The sequence below is a fragment of the Stegodyphus dumicola genome, chromosome X1 (assembly GCF_044657685.1).
Source record: "Stegodyphus dumicola isolate Sdum_Otavi_A_Nest chromosome X1, ASM4465768v1".
In the NCBI taxonomy this organism is placed as follows: Eukaryota; Metazoa; Arthropoda; class Arachnida; order Araneae; family Eresidae; genus Stegodyphus; species Stegodyphus dumicola.
The window spans coordinates 18,236,053-18,259,154 of NC_140780.1; the positions used below are offsets into that span (position 1 = coordinate 18,236,053).

The 23,102-nt window shown below is 32.7% G+C and overlaps 2 protein-coding genes across 4 annotated transcripts in view; one reads left to right on the forward strand and one right to left on the reverse strand.

The window, feature by feature from the left end:
- Positions 1-1,970: 1,970 nt before the first annotated feature.
- The window catches only part of LOC118186365 (uncharacterized), a 205,373-nt gene continuing 184,241 nt past the window's right edge, over positions 1,971-23,102 (reverse strand). For 2 of the 3 annotated variants that reach the window (XM_035356443.2, XM_035356445.2), the window contains 2 exons: positions 18,618-18,700; positions 1,971-4,073 (listed from right to left, as the gene is read on the reverse strand). In XM_035356443.2, coding sequence (XP_035212334.1) covers positions 3,888-4,073; positions 18,618-18,700 — 269 coding nt within the window. In that variant the 3' untranslated portion in view covers positions 1,971-3,887. The remainder of the gene's footprint in view (positions 4,074-18,617; positions 18,701-23,102) is intronic. The other variant, XM_035356444.2, reaches the window with a different exon arrangement.
- The window catches only part of LOC118185644 (uncharacterized), a 390,931-nt gene continuing 387,700 nt past the window's right edge, over positions 19,872-23,102 (forward strand). Inside the window, exon 1 of the mRNA XM_085806965.1 lies at positions 19,872-20,473. The gene's annotated coding sequence lies outside the window, so the exon portion shown is untranslated. The remainder of the gene's footprint in view (positions 20,474-23,102) is intronic.

Genomic DNA, 23,102 nt, shown 5'->3' on the forward strand with positions numbered 1-23,102 from the left:
TATTGAAAATCATTTATTTCTGAAAAATAAATCTCATACAACATAATACATTTATATAATGGTTACAGCAGAGTGTTTTTACATTTTTCTTTCACATTTTTACATTATAGAATATATTTTCTAAATATGTAAACTATAATACATTTTTATGAATTCTTGAAGTAAATTTTCTTATGAATGTATCAATAGTAGTTATTTTTAAATAAATAATGTGGATATCCTGAACTTTTTTCTTACCAGGGCACATCATATAAAATAATTAGAATCATATTTTTATAAAATAGTTAGAATAAAGTTTTAGGAATTAGAATTTTGGGATCCATATGCAAGTTAAAACTGCAGTATTGCAATTATATTTTCAGAACTTAATAACTATTAACATTTTAAGCATAATAATTTTTTACAGACAATAATCATAATAGTTTTTCACAAAATGGATCAACAAAAATTGTTTTTAATTATTGAACACCCTTATAAAAAGAATGGTTATACAAATTTTAGCAGTAACAGAGTTGGTTAAAATAGAATGAAATAAAGTAATTACTGTGTAAGATTATCCCTGATATTATTTTGTGTTCTGAGCGAAGGGTTTCATTTTACTTAGTATTCAGTTGTTAAAAAAATAAATACAGTGAACCTTGTTATGGCAACAACATGCCTAAGAAACCACCTCTGAAAATAATCAGTATTTTTGAGAACATAAGTAACTATTTCTGAGTAACACATCTTTCTAAAATAATCACCTTTCACAAAAGACCCTGCTCGTCTGGAATCAGATGTGACCAGTTTAGATATAAATCATTATATTTGTAGTAATTATTTCTTATATTTTTAATTGCTTTTGACAGTTGTTTTAATTTATGATGTGGATTTTATTGCTGTGTTAGTTTTCATACAATAGGTCAATTTAATGTAAAGTGTTAATCTGACAAAAGGAGTCATTGATTCGGTGTTTTCGTAATTTTCTCCATGTTATGATATGGATATGTCTTTATGCATAGGAAGTCCTCCAAGAAGGCATTAATTCTATTAGGCAGGTAGCTTTTTCATGCTTTGCTGCATTTAACAGCTAGCAAACTGAAATGCCTGATAAGTATATGTTTATTTTGAAAATTTGTTATTGATAGTAGACTGCTAAATTTTCATTTCCAGCTTTGTTATCCAGGTTATGAACAATTTTTTGTCAGAGTTTAATTTATTGCTAATTAAAATTGTTATTAAAAATATAATTTAATATACTGTTAACTTTAGAAGAAGGTATGCCATTTAAGAAATTTTGTTCAGCCCTGTTCTCTTTTCCATTTTAGGGAATTTATATGTTTTTTATTGATAGTAGACTGCTAAAATTTTCATTTCCAGCTTTGTTATCCAGGTTATGAACAATTTTTTGTCAGAGTTTAATTTATTGCTAATTAAAATTGTTATTAAAAATATAATTTAATATACTGTTAACTTTAGAAGAAGGTATGCCATTTAAGAAATTTTTTTCAGCCCTGTTCTCTTTTCCATTTTAGGGAATTTATATGTGAAAATGTGCCATTTTGCTCTTAATTTATTTAGATTATTTTTGAAGCAAAATAAATGTTATTTTATAGTTATTCTTACTGCTAATCTTATAAAAATGTAATTGGTTTAGAATGCTAGTGAAGCAAGAAAGTTAAAGATAAGCGATGAATAGTAGCAAATGCCAAATATTAGTAGTTACAATATAAATTATTTTAACTTGAAAAATGAAGTGCTATTGCTTTTTATAATTATTTTATTCATTAAGAGAATTTTTAGACTTGAAGACAGTAACTATATGATTAAATGATTAAAGCTAAATGATTAAAGCAAATGATTAAAGCTTTTATAGTTATCACAACCCTAAAATTTGGTTTGCAAACAAAAATTAAGAATTTCTGTGTCCATAAAGAGTACTGTGTTAGTGTACTGTTTGCAGTACAGTACTGTGTATATGAATTCTCTTCATAGTGCACTACTGTCCGTGTAATACAGTACAAAGTCTGTAATCCGGACGTCCATTATCCGGAATGATCTATAATCCGGACCTCAAAGCGACAAACCTTTTTTTCTGTATGCTTTACGCATGCGCGTTTAATGCTATGCATGCGCAGTTTAATGTTTACGCATGCGCGTTTAGCACAAAAAAGAAGCAACTTAAACAACTTACATTGAAAGAAATGTTTAATAAAGTAAACAAATAAATATTAAGCATTTTTTTTGTAAATTTTGATACCCTTTAGATCATAATTGCTCTTCATTTTATAAATTACTGTTTCATATTTTTAATTGTATAATTTCTGCATGCCATCTTACCAGATTTAAATTGATGATCTATAATCCGAAAAACCTTAATGCGGAATCGCCGAAGTCCCGACGAATCCGGATTATGGACTTGTACTGTATACTGAATGTGAAAGAATCAGTACATTTTTAAAGGTATTGAGTTTTATAAGGGTCTTTTCAATTGCTTTTGAATAATTAAATATATTTTTAAAGTTTCAACATTATAATACTTTTATTTTGTGTATATAATTCACACAAATATTGCACATATGTGTTTCAAAAAGTCCTATTTTATTATTTTGGATTGAACTGTATAATGCTTAGTGACACATTTCTAACGTTACTATTAAAGTGATGAATTAAAACTATGTTTACATAACTCTGGAATGTAGCTGAAGTTTTTTAATATTTTAAATGTTTTCCTTATCACCCCCTAAAGAAAAATAGTTGTGGTATTTTAAGATGGAATTTTGCATTCATACATGAGTTTAAGGCAACTAATATTATTATTTTCCTCAAGGAAGTTTCTAATTACTGTTTATATTTGGCATTAAACACCAACACCAACTTGGTGCTTTTTCACTGGTTTTTTTACATCTTGCAGACGTTTTTTACCCTTTGAAAAATCTCTGTTTCTCTCTCTCTTTTTTTATTTTCATTACATGAAAAATGCATAATTTGTTTCTCTGTGCGTTAGAGACATTGTATACTGAAGCACCTGTGGTACAAAATTCTGATATCTTGAAGAAGCTATTAATCAGTAGTATTTATAAAAATAACAATTTTAGAATGTGTAATGAAAATAGGCGTCTACTGATCATTCTGTCAGCCTTTTCTTACTACTCATCATTAATCACCACTGTTCATCTGGGTTTTTCATTCCAGCAAAGAATCATTTTTGTTTGAATATTAAGTAGTTGAGAAAATATTATGAAACCTGAACATCAGCTGCATTAGTATCAGCTGCAACCTTTTTGTTAAAAATGTTTTAACTCTAAGGTACTGCTTTAGTTAAATGTTTTTGAGATACATTTGTTTTATAATTCATATTGTTGTACTGTTTATTCTTAATGTTCAGGTTTGTGATTCCTTAAGTATAATATTTTTTTAATTACTTTGTTTGTCTGTAATATTTAGGTAAATTTATTATAAATGAAATGGTTGCTGATTTTAGTCGATTTTTGATAAAGAAAGTGCTACTGATGTAAATTTTTACTGAATTTTTTCTGTCATTAAAAAAGAAGGAAAGGGAGAAGAAAAGAATGGAAAAGTAACATTTACTATTCATGTGGAAAAATCTGATATCCTTTTAAGACCCAGATTAAAAAATGCTGTGAAATGCATACCAGAATCAGTTTTAAGGCTTTACATTTATATTATATTTGTTTGCAGCATATAAAAATTGGGATGGAAGTATAAACATGCATCTAATTAGATTACATTTTATGAATAATAATAACGTTTAATTTAGATTAATTTATCACTAGGATCCTTGCACGAAAACCATATTGAACTTCATTTCATGAAGAGGTTCTTAAATGATTGACCTATGAGTGCATTTAAAAGAGAAATCCTTGTTAAATACTTCTCTGATATTGTTATTCGTCATAGGTTATTTTGGTCTCTAGAAGTTCCCATGAATTGTAGCCAGTGCTTTCATCAGATGCACTGGCTCGGCATTCCTCCAAGAATGACTGTTGAATACGATACATTCCAGAGTCAGCTTGATATAAAAGCGTCTCTAAAATGCGTTCATTACTGATTGTCTTTGTAGGTAAAATCACCTAGTAAAATTAAAAATTAAAATAGGTAAGAGCTTTTTTTTTTATTTACATATTTGAGCTATTTAAAAGTAATGCTGCAGTATCAAAAAAACATTTTACATTTAACTTATACACTGAAACCTGCTTTTGTGCGATGAATAAGTGCTTAAAAAAATTGCACAAAACTTCACGAGTAGCTATAAAAAATAGTTTTCAGTTTTCGCAACACAATTAAAAATTACTTTTTTTATGCAGTGAATAGGAACTGCATAAAAAAAGTCTTACGTCTGTAGTGTGTAGTTGGTGAAAAAGTCTTACGTAGAAAACAACTCAAAACTGTACGAAATAACTAGGAATTGCTTTTTTAAGCAAAATCAAAACATTAAGAAATATTTTATCTTTTCAAAGCGTATAATCATTATCCTTCATAGTCTGACAATATGTGAACTTTCTAGTGGTAAACTGGTTCAAAATTGTTTTCGTCACTTGAAGATACTACCTTGCACTCATTTAGAGTTGATTTTTTTTTTTTTTTTTCAGTTACCATGTAGTTGGTGATCGGTTTTTGCGATGACTGTTGTTTTACTAGACGCGTGTATATGTCTCAGTAACCAGATATACAAGATGAAGCTCCTTTATTTATTTATTTTATTTTTTTATAAATAACTTTGTCAAATATGTTCCAATTTGTTTGAAGTTTTCATATACCGCACAAAAATGGGTTTGAGTGTACTTAATTTTAGATTTGAGCTATGAAGCATGGTTAGAATAAAAGCAGGAAACAATTTCATTTTCTTAATAACATAAAACTCATAATTTTCTTCTGCAATAAGTATTCTGTACACACACACACAAATGCAAGTTAAATATGTTACTATATATAGTGACATAACTACCCAAGATCAATTTACAACATTTTTTTTTATGAAAATTATTTAAACATTAAGTAATTTAAATATTTTTTATCTGTTTCAACATAGAAATCCGAGCATCTGTAAGAACAGGAAAAGCATCTTATGCAATGAAGTGCTTATTCTAGGATAAGGAAGACTTCTAAATTTTTTCTAAGGGATCAACAATGAAAATTGATTTATAAGTAGCAACTAAATAATGAGACCAGGTAATTAACAACTTATGGGAGTTACATTTTCAAAAATTTTAATTGCAGTGTAAGTTCTAATGTGTTTTTGTAATGTTGAGTACACCGCTCAAAAGAAAGTTGTAATTTGTGGCTCTCTTGTTGATCTCTTGCCTTTCATCCTTTCCTGAAAGTTTCTTAATTAGCAGAAAACGATGTCAGACAAAAGCAGCTGCATTTCATCATGTATGCATATTATATTTACTGAGAACTTCAAATTGAAGCATGATGTTAGCTAAAATTTGGACTTCTGAACGCAAAATATGGAAAATGTAAAGTTACATGAGATTTGTTACCTTTTCTTGAATATATATATTTTTTTAAATTTAAGAACTTTTATCTATTTTTTATGAAGAGTATTAAATATTTTTGTTAGTCAAAATGATTTTAAACTGTAAACATATTTTGCTGGTAATATTTTTTAATTTAAATTTTATAAAAATATTTTACAATTAAAATATCTTTCTTCTACAATTTTCAGTGTTTTAATGCCGATATTTGTTGTTGTTATGGCTTTAAGAATTGGTTTTGCAATCAATGATTTAGTTTGTCAGAAAAATTTGTTGGGAAGTTTGCATTTCTCCTTTGTGGCTGTGATGAGCAAAAAAAGGTATATAATCCGGCGGTAGGAATCGACAACTGATGCAAGGTGAAGACCGTCTGTCCTCCCAGTGTGCCTTATAGATGTGGCTAACAGCCGTGAATCATTCCAGAGTGGTGTGGCAATTTCAAGCCATGGAAAACTGCAGTGGAATATAGTAGTGGAAGACTAGATTGTAACAAGAATCTAACACAGTATCTCTGATAATTTACTAAGCCGTCAACATCAAGTACCTGCCTGACCAAATAAACTGTCAAGTAGACCAAACTGATGTACTAGTCAAATACATTCAGCAGTTATTCATCATAAGGTTTTACTAACATGTCATAGTCTGACATGATGTGTTCAATTGTTTTGTTAAATTCAAGGAAAGTTCCCATTAAATCTTATGTTTCAACTTAAGGCAAATGCACTCCTTTGGTAGGGAACCACATTTTTGTACTACTGCGTATCACCCTCAAAAAACTTCAAAAATTCAAAGCAACAATAATAAAAAGAATATTTGTACGTAAAAACTTTAAGAAAGTTATGATTTCAATTACATTTTCATTTCCAGTATTTTTTCTTTTCAATATTTTGTGAAACCCATCCTTGTTTCTGTTAAGTATATAATGATAAATTTGAAGTAAAAGTATGAAATGATATAGTCTATGTCTATATTAGTTTTAGGACTTCAACTAAAAGGATTTATAAAAAAGGTTGCAAACTGAGAAAACACCATTTAAAGAATATGCTTATTAAAATGGTCATTAAAGCATTTCAAATGTTTAAATATTTTTGTTACTCACTTTCAATATATATATGTATCTAGTGTTAAACTTATTAATATTCAGTTAGTGAGTATAGACGAAAATTGTAAACTTTTATTTGAAAATTGGTCTTGACTGGAAATATTGTAACAAAAATCATTAAATGTAAATAGAATTTTACTTTACCAATTATTATTTTGCAAAACATACTCAAAACAATTTTACTATATAGATTAATTATAACATTTTTTTCTAAAACATTTATAATCAATATTAATAACATTAATGTGTTGTTTAATTCATTTTTTTTCAAATAGTATAAGTATAATTTGAAATTTGAACAGACCTAGAAACGTTTTCTTTAAAACTATCCAGCAACATACGGGATTTCTTCTTGTTTTTAGCCATTTGTTCTTGTATGTAAATTACCTTTTTAAAATTAATTTAGATTTATTTTAATTAATTAACCACTTCAGTAGCATAATTGTCTTTATCCAGTCATGAAGTTTTTCCCTCTTCTTGGTATATGTTAATTTATAATTTAAAATATTTTGCTTTTTTACAATGCTTAATTATGTAAATATCATCTTAAGTGGAAGTTTATGAAAGCAGAGAAGTAATTATACAAATTTTGCTACTAGATGCAGTTTCAGTACAGTTTTTTAGAGAAGACCTCAAGATAAGATTTGATTTCAACAAAATTATCCCGATAATGCATAGATAATATTTATGCATTATCTTTTATAATTTATAGATATATTTTATAGATTATATTTATAGATTATGTTTATTTTTATAGATTTATTTTATAATTTATAGATAATATTACTGAGTGGAGTAAAAAAAAGGGGGGGGAAGAAAAGGTAACTTGTTAGGGGAAATTTTTTTTTTTTTTTTCGAATTTCAGTATTTTAAATCAGCAGATTACACATAAACAATTTGCTGATATTTGCATTCGCATCTAATTATGTTCCTTTTCTTCTACAATTATTTATAATAAATAACCTTTTGATGGTAGCCGCTCAGACGGTACAGGGGTTAGGGGAGCCGACTACGCTACGGAAGGGCCCGGGCTCGAATCTTGGAGAAGGCATTTCGTAGGATCGGCGGCCGCTTATTAGATACGTCCGTAATAAAATTACCACATCTGGCCATTTTTTTAATAATGGCCTGGCGCTTTATTTAATAGGCTTTAGCCTTTCGCCACTAGAAAGGCCGGAAGTGATGGTCATTTCAGTACGGAAGCACCTAATAAGTGGCCACCGTTGCCTCCGATGAAGGGACGGGCATTTACAATCATGCCATCTCCGGGATTCGAACCCTATCGCTACGGCAGTCAGGGTCACTAACCACTAGAATTAGTTTTCTTTCTTTTTTTGTTTGTTTGTTTTTAGCTGGGAGCCAAGTTATTATTTACACAACATTTGCTTCTGTGGTAGTAATAGTAAAATAGTGTACATATTACTATGAACTTTCCAACTGCAATTTCTTGATTGCTTTATGGATAACTGCGACACAGTGTGCAAATTGCTATGTACACACATGAATGACACAAGAATTTCAGCTACTACATTGCGCAGACGCCTGCATAATACAGGCCTGTATGTTAAACGACCAGTTGTTTGTTTCTCCTTGACCCGAGGACACGGAGCTGCCCGTTTATGTTAGGCAAGAGAATATGTCTCGTGGACCACTCAACAATGGGCTTCTTTTTTCTTCACAGATGAGTCCAGGTTCATATTACAGATTCATGTCGTCAGCTTATCTGGAGGGAACAACGCACCAGATACAACCAATCCCAGATTGTGAAATGATACAGTTACGGAGGTGGTGGAATAATGGTTTGATCTGGGATCTCTCTCGGCGGTCACCTTGACCTGCATGTGTTCCATGAAGGAGCTTTGATCGGTGTGAGATATCGAGACGAGACCCTTGATCAATGTATCCGCCCATATGCCGCTGCTATTGGTCCTGGATTTCTTCTGATGAACAGCAATGCGCAACTACATCAAGGCCGGGTTGATGAAGAATATCTTCAGGGTCACGGTATGGAGCGGGTGGAATGGCCTGCTTAATCCACCGAACTGTATCCAATAGATCATCTTTGGGACTACCTTGGGAGACAGGTTGCTGCTTTAAATTCTTCTCCAAGGTGTTAGATGAGCTTAAACAAGGATTACTACGTGTCTGGTCGTTGCTTCCCATTCCACTGACCGACAACTTAATTGCCAGCATGGAACGTCGCTGCCGCGAATATATTGCAGTTAAGGGTAAACACATTCCTTATTAGAACCCACTTTTGTAATGTTACCATTACATTTTCCCTCGAAAAACTGTGATATGCTGTTTTTCCAAGACTGAATTTTTCTGCCAAGAGTGCAATTATTTGTTGTAATTTATGTTTGTGTTGATCTAAAGAAGCATTCTACATTACATTGATTAATGAACTGTTTAGTGAACATGTCCGCTAAATTTCTTGTTTCTATGTTGCTTCATTCTCAAATTAGACACCCAAAATATGTTGCCCCTTAACTTTTGGAGGGCAGTGTACGTAAGAAACAATATGTGTATATTTTCCATTACGTTATGATGCCCTACGGTATGTAACATAGTACATCATACATTATTATTATATAATTTACCAATTAAATGTGATCATATTTACATATTTTGCACGAATATCCTGTGTTGTGCATAATATTCGCTATTATCCGCGGTTTTAGTGTGTATGGTTTTAGTGGTATGGAACATACGACCACGAATACAGAGGCAATATGTATAACTTGTTTTCTCTTACATCAAATGACAGAGCAAAATGTCATAATTTCAAGTAACTGAAGCCATTGTTCAGAAATTATATTGTTGCAAAACAACGTCGTTTTCTGAAGAATCGTTTTTTATAACAATACGGATAGGATTTTAATTCCCTCCCACACATTAAAAACATATTTTAAAACTTACATGTACTCGTACTCCATTAGTGGTTTATTATCGTAAAGAGAAATATAACGCTTGAGCTTTTTTAATATTTTCTTTTCAGAATGGATTAAATATGGGAAGGAATTTGCATTTAAACATGTCAGCTATGAATATAGTTAATCATATTTCAGAAAAAATGCAAACGTCCCTAGCTCAGAAAATTGTAGAAGAGAATCATAAGTTCATTGATGAAAACTTGTTAACAATTCAGTTTAACAAACTTGAAATCAATTTATCAGAAAAGCGAACTTTTATATTTTTAAAAATTTGCACGTTTTTCCCATGTAGTCATAAGTATTTTTACACTCATGTCCATAAATTAAGGATAATTCGGAGTCACGCGGAAATCGAACTCGAAAATAAATATATCACCTTTAAAATCACTATACGCATCTTCAAGAATCATATGCAAATTTCAGGAAGTAACCAGATGACTCCGATGGTACGCCACAATGACGAGAGTGATATATAAGGAATACAGGCAAAGAAGTAAAATTGTTCGCAGGCGCTTTATAAGCATTTCAGTGCAATAACCGAATAGTTATGACACAAAGGACGCATTTGAATGATTTTTTACGTGGTAGAATTATCGGCCGTCTGGAATGTGGGCGTACCCAACTGGAAGTATCAGACGAACTTGGCATTGCCCAGAGTGTCATCTCCAGGCTTTGGCAACGATTCCAAGATGATGGTAATGTGAGTAGACGTTACAGCACAGGTCGCCCAAAAGTTACAATGCCGAATGAGGACCGGTATTTGGCAGTTACTGCCAAAAGAAACAGGCGGAGCAGAGCCTCAGACCTGTCTCGTCAGCTCTCTTCAGCCATTGGTACGACAATTTCAAGGCAGATCGTGTACAGACGCTTAGGGCAGATTGGTATATATGCTCGTAGACCTGTCAGATGCGTTCCACTTACTGCAACTCACTGTCGCCTGCGGTTAGCCTGGAGTAGAGAGCATGCATTGTGGACACCGCAACAGTGGGCTTGTGTGATGTTTTCCGAAAAGTGCAGGTTTAGCTTGCAGTCTGATTCTCGCCGGACTTTCATAGGGAGAGCTCCAGGTACCCGTTACCACCAATAAAACATCATTGAACGACACCGTTACGGTGGTGCAGGAGTGCTCGTTTGGAGTGCAATTATTCTGGGTTCCAGAACTGACCTGCATGTTCAAATTGGAACCATGACAAGCCAAATCTATCAAGACGTCATTCTGGAACAACATGTACGTTTGTTTCGTGGCGCCATGGGCGCACAATTTGTGTTTATGGATGACAACGCCCGTCCTCACCGTGCAAACATCGTAAGCGAATGCCTTCAATCGGAGGATATCACCCGTATGGACTGGCCAGCATTCTCACCGGACTTGAATCCAGTAGAGCACGTGTAGGACATGCTTGGCCGACGAGTTGCAGCCCGTCAACCTCCTCCTACATGTCTACCGGAACTTCGGAGAGCATTGCTTTTTGAGTGGTGTAATATCCCCCAAGATAAGATCGATAATTTGATACTCAGCATGCCTAGGCGTTGTACGGACTGTATTGCATCGTCTGGGAGACATACAATGTATTAACAATCATACCAACCATGTAATATCGATTTTTTATAAATAGCTTTTGTTGTAATTTGCTCCAGGGAGAAAAAATCGCTAATTTTTTTAATAATATCAAACATATAGCATCTTTTTTTGCTCTTTACCTTTTGTTTAATAAATAAGCTGTACAAGTAAGTCAAATTTGTTTTGCTTCTAACTCTTCCTTTGCCAGATTTTGCATTATCCTTAATTTATGGACATGAGTGTATTTTATTTCCGTATATGTTATATTTATATATCGTTATTCTGGTATTCATAATTAAATACTTTTGCTTAGTTAAGAAAATAGTACAGTGCATTAAAACTCGTGGTACATAAACTTTTGTCATTACCTTTAAAATTTCTGCATATTTTAAACCTTATAAGCTATGTGAAAAACTGAACTTCAGTACCGTTAGGTAACATTAAGAACTAAGTCAATAATCATAAAACTGAAGTCGACAAAACTTAAACTCCGAATTGCCGAGATATACACTCATGTCCATAAATTAAGGATAATGCAAAATCAGGCAAAGGAAGAGTTAGAAGCAAAACAAATTTGACTTATTTGAGCAAAAAAAGATGCTATATGTTTGATATTATTAAAAAAATTAGCGATTTTTTCTCCCTGGAGAAAATTACAAAAAAAAGCAATTTATAAAAAATCAATATTACATGGTTGGTATGATTGTTAATACATTGTATGTCTCCCAGACGATGCAATACAGTCCGTACAACGCCTAGGCATGCTGAGTATCAAATTATCGATCTTATCTTGGGGGATATTACACCACTCAAAAAGCAATGCTCTCCGAAGTTCCGGTAGACATGTAGGAGGAGGTTGACGGGCTGCAACTCGTCGGCCAAGCATGTCCCACACGTGCTCTACTGGATTCAAGTCCGGTGAGAATGCTGGCCAGTCCATACGGGTGATATCCTCCGATTGAAGGCATTCGCTTACGATGTTTGCACGGTGAGGACGGGCGTTGTCATCCATAAACACAAATTGTGCGCCCATGGCGCCACGAAACAAACGTACATGTTGTTCCAGAATGACGTCTTAATAGATTTGGCTTGTCATGGTTCCAATTTGAACATGCAGGCCAGTTCTGGAACCCAGAATAATTGCACTCCAAACGAGCACTCCTGCACCACCGTAAAGGTGTCGTTCAATGATGTTTTCTTGGTGGTAACGGGTACCTGGTGCTCTCCATATGAAAGTACGGAGAGAATCAGACTGCAAGCTAAACCTGGACTCGTCGGAAAACATCACACAAGCCCACTGTTGCGGTGTCCACAATGCATGCTTTCTGCTTCAGGCTAACCGCAGGCGACAGTGAGTTGCAGTAAGTGGAACGCATCTGACAGGTCTACGAGCATATAGAACAATCTGCCCTAAGCGTCTGTACACGGTCTGCCTTGAAATTGTCGTACCAGTGGCTGAAGACAGCTGACGAGACAGGTCTGAGGCTGTGCTCCGCCTGTTTCTTTTGGCAGTAACTGCCAAATACCGGTCCTCATTCGGCGTTGTAACAGTGGGGCGACCTGTGCTGTAACGTCTACTCACATTACCATCATCTTGGAATCGTTGCCAAAGCCTGGAGATGACACTCTGGGCAATTCCAAGTTCGTCTGATACTTCCAGTTGCTTACGCCCACATTCCAGACGGCCGATAATTGTACCACGTAAAAATTCATCCAAATGCGTCCTTTGTGTCATAACTATTCGGTTATTGCACTGAAATGCTTATAAAGCGCCTGCGAACAATTTTACTTCTTTGCCTGTATTCCTTATATATCAGTCTCTTACACTCTCGTCATTGTGACTTACCATCGGTGTCATCTGGTTACTTCCTGAAATTCGCATATGATTCTTGAAGATGTGTGTAGTGATTTTACAGGTGATATATTTATTTTAGAGTTCGATTTCCGCGTGACTCCGAATTATCCTTAATTTATGGACATGAGTGTACTTGTGAATGTGAGAAGATATATGTACCTTTATGCATGTTACACATTCTAATTATTAAATTATGCGAAAAATCAGCTTCGGACAATTACATTTCCAGTAAATTAAAAATCTCCTTAGCACATATTTATGTTAAATATATCAATTTAAATGTCATCAAAATATAATTTTTTAAAGAATTTTCAAGAGAATATCGTTCAGAAATAAGATAATAGAATACTTACGCATTATTTTATCTTTTAGAAACAGTTCTTAATAAAAAGCTTAAATTTCAGGAGCATATATTAATCTTCGATATTTCTTTTTTCCCGTAATTTGAAAGGTAAGGCTTGGAAATAATTATTTAAAACTTTAATGGTTATTACTAAAAATCTAAAGGTTTTTTGGTAGTTTATTGGAAAAAATGTAATGTTCAAAATATAGCTGGTGTGCAGACAGATAAAATTAAAAAAATTGTTTAAAAAATGGAACTATTATTTTTTGCTTTTCTGTAGAAAAGTTATTTAGGATAATTATTTTTATTCATATAGGAACATCGATATTAACTGAATTAATAGCATAAATCACAATTACGAAGAAAATGAAATTTATTATTTACATTATTTTCTCATATTTTATCCTTTGTAGCCTACCGTATTATTAATTTTCTCATGTTACATTAGTTTCATGACTCACTTAATTTTTGTAATACATTTATTACTTATTTAACTGATTATTTATCTACTTATAATTTATTTAATAGCAATCAATAATTTGTTTTATATTTTACTTAATTTTAATTTCTTTATATTTAGAGTTTTAGTTATTATTTTGTTCATACCAATTTTTGTGCATCCTTCCTAACGGTGTAACATAGGGCTCCGGGGTTTCTGATTTTAGAAATTAAGCCCTGGTTTGTTAGAAAGAAAAGTGTTAACCCTCCTTCAGAACCACCCTGGGCCGGAAGTGTGGTCGTGGCTAACATCGATTAATGTGTTGTTGTTGGCCACTATAGACCCTAGCCAACTGGTATTTAAACGGGACAAACAGGAATCTCGTAGGAAAAAAGTAGCTTTTATGGCACACCTGCTTTTCTTCAACCTTATTATTATCCATTCCTAAACTCTGAAAAAAAAAAAAAAAAAAAAAAAAATTATAAAACAACAGCAAAAAAATTGCTGGTGGTTTGGAGGTTTGGATATTAGATTATACCAGATTTTAGACGTCCAGAGATTTCAGACTTTGTTCTATATTCATTTCACGTTAATGAATGTGCTTAAGTGTGAAGAATCTGAATTCTTACATTATAGCTGATTGTAATTTAATGTTTCAAGGGGATAATATAATTTAAGAGTATTATGAATGATTATTTAAGTAAACGCTGATATTTTTTTAATTTCAAAAGAAATTTACATAAATATATGACAAGGTAGAGGATATTTGATGTAGCAAAATAGAACTTTATATTCTGTAAAGAAATTTTAAATAAAACACTAATATTTCAGTTGTTCTTTGGGTAGATGATAATAAAAAGTAATTTTCAAAAGTTCCGAATTTTGTAATAAACAAAGAATGATCTGCATTTCATTTGCTTACTTTTTTAAAACTACTTTTTTAAAAAGCATGTAAATGATGTTGTTTCAAATATTTGTTTACATCGTTAATTTATTGCAAGGAAACCGAAAACAGGCTGAGTTATTTACTACCTGTTAGTGCGTTGCCACTTTCAGATTTCAAGAGACACAGAACGTAACCGGACAGAAATTAGAAAAGTCCGTAAGTATCTTCATGTTAAAAAGTCTTAAAGGGAGATTTCAAAATTAATTAATGTAAAGAAGTGTGGAGAGAGAAAAGAACTAGAAGTAAGTGAACAGTGAGTAAAAGAAATTACAGTGGTCTATCTAGCAACAGAGAAAAATATGTCAACAAGCCAAATTGTGTCTCTGTGCTGAGTAATTACTAATTACTCGCTCAGTTAATATTATAAGGCTAAAGAAAAACATTGGATGCATTATAATGATGGAAGTATCATCCCTAAAAAAGATTCGCGTTTAAAATGACAACACCTGTAATGATGTCATTAGATAAATAAGAAATGTTTGGTTGCTTAAAGGGGAAAAATTAGTTAATAGAGATTACTGCCATGATTTCTGTTCAAAATAATAAAATGTTTTAGCAGGTTGAAGGAAGAGGGGTTCAAAATATAGAATGTTGGAACAAGTTGAAGGAACAGATGGTATGGTTACATTTAATAAATGGTAGACCTGATATTGTCTTAAAGACCTCTAAATCTAAGTATACCTAATTCCTAAATTTAAGCATATGGTTCCCATATAAGCGTATGCACTTTCTAAATATTTATCTGTAGGACACTAAAAGTTAATAATTAAACAGTTAAACAATTCCTAAATGAAACAGTTAAGGTTGTTAAAAGATAATAATTAAGCAGTTCCAATGTAATATCAAAAATGTTTTCAAAACATGAACAAATTTATTCCTAAGGCTGTAGAGACATTAGGTTATATCGATGTCAGGAAACTGATGAAAAGTGCAGTGCCCTCGCCGGGACTCGAATATGCGCAGTTTGTGCTGCACTACACCATGAAGGCATGCTAAGATAGCGGGAGAAATACCTTATATACCCCCTTTTAAAGGGCGCCTGCGGATTAAGGGACCCAATCGCCAAATCCTGGTGGTGAAGAATCATCATCTACCACCTTTTTTAGTTCGGGCGCCACTGTAGAGACATTAGGTTATTTCGACGTCAGGAAACTGAAGAAATGGACAATATTTGCCCCGGGACTCGAATCACGGACCTCTCGAATATGCACCAATTGTGCTGACCATTACACCGCGAAGGCATGCTAAGAAGGCGGGAGAAATACCTTATATACCGCCTTTTAAAGGGCGACTGGGGATTAGAGGACCCAATCGCCAAATCCTGGTGGTAAAAGAATCATCATCCACAGCTTTTTTTAGTTCGGGCGCCACTGTAGAGACATTAGGTTATTTCGATGTGAGCAAACTGAAGAAATGAGAAATGCCCTCGCCAGGACTCGAACCACGGACCTCTCGAATACACGCCGAGTGTGCTGACCACTGCACCACGAAGACATGTTAAGAAGGCGGAAGAAATACCTTATAAGGCTATTAAATAGGATGCCATTAAATACGTAGGCCGGCTGTGCTGTTAAGATCCTTGTGGTTGATATTTTGATGTTAGCATATTAATATTTGGCTAAGATTTGTAAGAGTATTCTTAATATTTAATATTTGTGCAATTATCTTCAACTTTAAGCGTTAAAAGTTGAATATTGAAAAGGGAATTATAAAATAAAAGCTAAAAATATATATTGTAATTAAAAAAATTGCTTAAGATTAATATTTTTTAGTTTATTTTACAGAAGGAATTCAGCTGCACCACCGCTCAGCCCAGAAAACTCCATTACTTGTAGGTACTTACAGAAACACTAGAACAATAATATCCAATAATACATACAATAAATTCTACAACGCTCTCAATGAATTGGTATAGAATGAAACAACTGTGTTTGACCGACTGACTTTTTCTAGATTAATTGTTGCTTAAATAATTATTTCTTCTTAGATCAATTTCTGTGGAGAGAAATTTTTTCTTCTGTTAAAGTTTTAGAAAATATGAATTTCTTCTAACCACAAATTTCTGGACTTTTTTATGACAACAGTTTATTTTATTTTATTAATAATATTTTATCATGTTCATACTATGAATTTCTGAAATAGTTCTGTCTTGTGGACCCGAGTTGGGAAATGCTACCTTAATCAGTCAGTGTACGCTGTCATATGATTATCAGTACGTGGTCTGTGAATATTTAATAACATTTAGGTTGTTATTAGGCAGAAGTGAATATCTCTTTCAACAAGCGAATGCTTTATGACATTCAATGAACAAAACCAAACGCTTCATGGAGAAACGTTGTTGTGTATCAGATTTTTAAAATACCAGGCCATAATTTAATTGAAAACACTTAGGGGTAACTTGTAAACATTGTTTATAACGACGATAAAGATTTTATGTTGGAAAGTAACTACAGATGAGAATATCCCATTGCTACAGTAAAAAAGATTCTAAGTATCTACAAAAAAAAAAAAAAGTTATAAAAATGGGAGTTTATTCACATTAAGTCTGGATGGGTACTTCTAATTCGAACATGGGACTATATATTTGGTTTGCTTGATTATGGCAAAGAAAGTGCAGGTTAAGTGAAGAAAAGACTCTGTGGAAAACTTTTTTAAGGAAATGGTTTGTTCCCATGTTACACATGAGGAAAACCATGAAAAAGTTGGTATGACTGACCTGTTCCCCTGGGATGTCTTACGTATCAAAAATGCAAGTGCATTTATAATTTCTTTAAAGGTATATGAAACTATATGTTGATTATTTTACCAAATGTAATTTCTGTTCATTAAACTTGTGAGGTATTTCTCCCGCTTTTCTAGCGTGCCTTCGTGGTGTAATGGTTCTGCACTCTGGGCCGGTATTCCAGAGGTCCGTGGTTCGATTCCCGGCGAAGGTGTTTGCTATTTTTCATCTTGCCTGCTTCCCCCCCCCAAAAAAAAATCCTAATGTCTCTACAGTGGCGCCAGAACTAAAAGGGTGTTGGATGAGATTTCTCCACACCCAGGATTTGGCTATTGGGTCCCGTAAAAACCCCAGTCCCACTTTAAAAAGGGAAGTACGTAAGGTATTTCTCCTGCTTTCCTAGCGTGCCTTCGTGGTGTAGTGGTTCTGCACGCTGGGCCGGTATTCCAGAGGTCCACGGTTCGATTCTGGCGAAGGCGTTTGCTATTTTTCATCTTGCCTGCTTCAAAAAAAAAAAAAAAAAAAAAAAAAAAAAAATCCTAATATCTCTACAAACTCATTTGAAATTATATTGAAAGTAAACTGTTAAGAACAGTCCTGCAAAATGTTTTAACTTGTTTTATCTAGTTGTTTAATGTTTTAACTAGTTGTTTTACCTTGTCTCACCTGCGACCAAATGGTAACACTGTTGAGCACTGATAGTTCGATTCGAATTCAAATTCGGCTAACATTCAGACTGCATAAGAGATGTGTATTATGAATACAAGTCTACTTTCCTTGACACTTTCTCCACAAAGGCATATCTTCTGTTAACGAGATATCCCTAGTCTGGTGTTTTTAATCCAAATAATCCAATTGAACCCATTTTATTATACAACCATATTCTTGAAAACTAATGAGTGCATTTGTAATATTTTTAAGGGTATATTAGTAAAACTTTTATCCTTCAATTGTATAAGCCGTATATTTATTTACAGTGAGCAGTATTTGTCCCAGTACTTTTACGCCTTTCTGTTGGATGTTTTGTTGGATTCAGGCAGATCTTTGGATGATTAGAAAAATAAAAGAGCAAGAAGCATTTTAAGTAAGATTATCATATTTTAGGAAAGAAACTCCAGGCATTTTATGATCTATACGTCTGTTTTAATAAAATTTTTATACTGCAGTTACGTTACGCACGGTTTTGAAGTTTATGCATTCAAATCCATTGAAAACGGTTTATATAATCAATCATACCCTGATTAACTCTTGTGGAGGGATTTTGTATAGCTTCAAATCTCTTGTTAATCTGTTCATAGTACAATTCAGCTCCCTGGGATCTGTTGGGAGAAAAAACGTGTTAGGAAATGACATATTTTGCGAAGAATATTTTTGCTTTTATTCATCATAATATGCACATTATTATTCATATTATATAAACATTTAAAATTTGTGGATATTGATCTAAATTTAAAATTATCTGTTTAACTTCTGTAGTCATTTGTGTATGTATTTGTGTGAATGCATGTTTTGATGCATATATATGTGCATAAATATTACATGTGTATAGATACATACACACTGTAAATTGATACATACAATAAATTCTACAACGCTCTCAATGAATTGGTATAGAATGAAACAACTGTGTTTGACCGACTGACTTTTTCTAGATTAATTGTTGCTTAAATAATTATTTCTTCTTAGATCAATTTCTGTGGAGAGAATTTTTTTCTTCTGTTAAAGTTTTAGAAAATATGAATTTCTTCTAACCACAAATTTCTGGACTTTTTTATGACAACAGTTTATTTTATTTTATTAATAATATTTTATCATGTTCATACTATGAATTTCTGAAATAGTTCTGTCTTGTGGACCCGAGTTGGGTATCCCGAGTATCTGTCTCTCACCTATATACATACAGACATATAGAAAGGCTCAGAGATATGGCTGTATGTTTGATTGCACTGTGTAATGACAGTATTATGACCAGTAATGACAGTATTAATGACAGTCAAAGAAAATACGGAACAACATTAAACAGACTTACTGTATAGCCTCAAACTGCTCCCCATTTAGAACATTTCCAATTCTTACTGATATCACTGCATTAGCTTCAAGTTATTTCAGGAAGTTTTCTTTTCTGAATTCCTGATGTAAGTAGTAGTTTCCTCTACTTTTCCTAGTCAACAATAATGCTGCATTAAAATAATGTCTTTAGAATCTCATGGCCTCATGATCATTCTGGGCAATGATTAGTTATAAGCCAGATCATCGTCGTGATCCATTCTAGAAAATGGTAAGTTAAGTTGTACTGCAAACGACTGCAATTGCAGATGCCCATGTTGCAGTTGCAATTTCCTATTTTGTTTTCAGCACTATTGCGGATAAAGATGCGAACTTGGGTACGCAATTCTTATTTGAGATTAAAAAACTAAATTTCAGGTTTAAAATATCATTCACCATTTACCTGTACAGTATACAGTAACACACTGCATTTACTTCAAATGTGCAGCCATATCTCTGACTTAACCTTCACTATCTTATATATACACGTATGGGGATAGCATAAGGAACTAATATGAATTACTGTTTATGAACAGCAGAACTTTCTTGGGATAAAAGCCATAATTAGGGTAACAGGACTTTAAGGTACTCCTTGTATTATCGCGAAGTTTTGTTTCATTTATCTCCAAGTTGTTGTTTCGTTTATCGCCAAGTTGTTGTATCATTTATGGTAACCTGAGTAGTTGAATGTTATGGAAACCCTATTATGGCGTAATCGTTTGCATTATTCTGAGAAATTTTGAATTATGGGATGTTTTGCAAAGGCTTTTGTGGTGTGTGTTGCTTAGGAAGTACATTGCTTGTTTCATTGTTTAACGATTTGGAACGAAAGGGGAAAAGTGCATTAATTGAGTGAATTAATTGTGTAAATGAAGGTTTACTTAGTAGCCATAGTCCGGAACTACGTAGTATATTTTTGATTCTTTTTATTTTTGTGAATATCTGTGGCGACGCACGCCGATATACGGATACTTTTAGAAAGTTTTTGGATACTGTTAAGGAATTTTGTGTGCCACAGACTGAAGACGAACGAATTTCTAAATAAGGTAAGAGAATTTTTACTTTGTGTACTGCTAAAATACATAAGAGGTTTTTCCTTTTTTGTGTTATTTTATTGTTTGGTTTAAAATGTAGTTTATTGAGATATGCATTTTTTTTAGCCTCTACAGTAGATTTGGGTGCTCCTTTAACTTTCTAAGTGAAAATATATCGATGCGTACATGGAAAAATTCAAGGGAGTGCGTAAAGCATAGTGTTTGTGCAATTCGAGGATTTTTTTTAAGTGAATATAGGTCCATGTGTACATGGATAAAATCAAGGGAGTGCACAATACCATTTTTGTGCAATTCGGGGATTTTTTTTAAAGTGAAAATATGTCGATGTGTACATGGATACCGAGTTTGTGCAATTCTTTCACTTGCTATTTTGGCTTGCGTAGCGGCAATTTTTTCGCCAAAACTCGCCGCTACGCAGGCCAAAATAACAAACATTGCACAAACTCAGTATCCATGTACCGTGAAAAATCGCCAAGTGGTACCCTAAAATATACTTTTACCGGGTAACATTAATTCTAATTACTGATTAAAACATAAAAGGAGTTCTTTGTTTGAAATGAGATTAAAAAAAGAATCTTATTGTATTTGAAGTGTTATGCCAAAATACAAGGAACAAATACATTTATTCTTTCAATCAGAATATAATTTTCTTCAGAAGTAACCAAAGAAATTTAAGCCAATAATAACCATACACATCTTGAGAAACGAATCACATCTAATAACAAATCGTGATTTCTGTATGTATCGTATTCAGTTGTTAAAGAAAGGACGGTACTTGCTATTATCGCAACCAGGTTGGCGCGATTTGTAAGTTTGAGTAAAAAAGTATGAATAGAAAGAAAATGTACATTTATTAATTACAGATAATTTTTAATACAGTTTTTTATATTATTTTGTTTTAAAATATAAAATAGCAATTAAACCCTTCCGGTTTCGAATTTGAATAAGTTGCAGAATTATTTTTTCGGCGGAAATCTTTTGGCTATTGCTTTCAGCACTGATTGAAAACCGTCTTCGCCATTAACAGCTTGAGCTTGGCGCCATATAAATTCGATAAGGTATAGTTAAGGATAAGTTTTGTCAGCAATTTCCATCTCTTCTGCACAAAATTTAATTGAGGTTAACTCACCAACAATAAATGAAGACTTTACACCAACAATAAATGAAGCTCACCGCTGTCACAAATGAAATTCGGCTACCTTCAAACCAATTTCCGGTTCTCACACCCAAATGTTGATTGCACTCTTCGACGTTACATTTCCAGAAGATTTGCTTTCCAAAATACAGTTTCATTTTATGAGAATTTTTACAAGTACGTTCTTTGGTATAATTCCATATCCCTGCAACAATTCAACAGCATCTTTTTCACTCGCAGGCAGATCCCAAATACCCATAGTTAAAGTATTTCAGGGCATTCAATCTAACCCGTAAGAAAAATAATTTCTTTACGAAAAACTACGTATAACACGTAGGGTTGCCAAATTTGGCGATTTATGCGAATTTTGGCCTGGTTGCGTTAATACGTAAGTACCAAAAGGGTAATAATTTTGCACCATGTAATTAATTATGCACATGTGTTTCCAGTGTTGAGAGAATTTTTATTTATGCAGTTATTTATATACAGGTGAATGACAAGGGTGATTAATATTCTAGTGCTTTCTTCTATCATGTTACGGTTTTGGTTCTGTATTCTGTTATGAGATTTAGCTTGTAAAATAAAATATTTAAAGCTAAATATCCTTTACCCTCTGTATGCAAAATCTTTATCTTGGTAGTAAGTCCGTGGTTATAATGACTTAAATAAGTTTACAGTTATTTATGAAGAATTAGTGTGAATGGAATGTTAGTGAAAAAGAAGCGAGTTATATTGACGAAGACGCTTATTTAAACGAAACACTTATTTAAATAAGATAAACAAAGACACTTATTTAAATGATGTTAATAAGTTAAATGATGTTTCTTCATTCTAGATGTGGAAATTTTATACAATAATATTCAACTCAGTAGTCTCAAACTGATGGCTTGCGAATACATTTCAGTTATGTATTTGTTGCAAGCACGATGCTACAAAGATTTCAAGATTTTAGTTATTTGAAGCCTTACTTCACATTATTTTCATTACCATTAAAAATTAACATGAATAGTCCACCAGAAAACATATAAGCAGAGCTAATTAATTTATAGGTGTGATATAAATCTTAAAAGACGTAAAGGCAGATATCATTAACTTTTATGGGTACTTATCAAAAAAATAAATAAACTCAATTACGAATTTTTGCTTTAAGAATAATCGCTTTGTTTGTTAACATTTATATATGAAGAGCTTTTTTCACTGTTGAATTTGTTTTAGTTTATTTAATTATGGCAAAGCACGGTAGGGTTATCTGCCTAAGGGGAGGAATTTCTCCGTCGATGTCGTTCTAAGGAAAACTAGCTTGTATCTATTTTCACAGTTGAAAATTAATAAGAAAAGAATCCGATTGACCAATGTAGAATAATAAAAAAGATGTAATTCTTATCCTTTTTAGCAGAGTCATACTTTAAAGTTGATTTTACTTTCTCAATTAAATCATTTTCTTCTTTTACATAATTGTAAAACTGGGCTAAGATTAATTTAAAA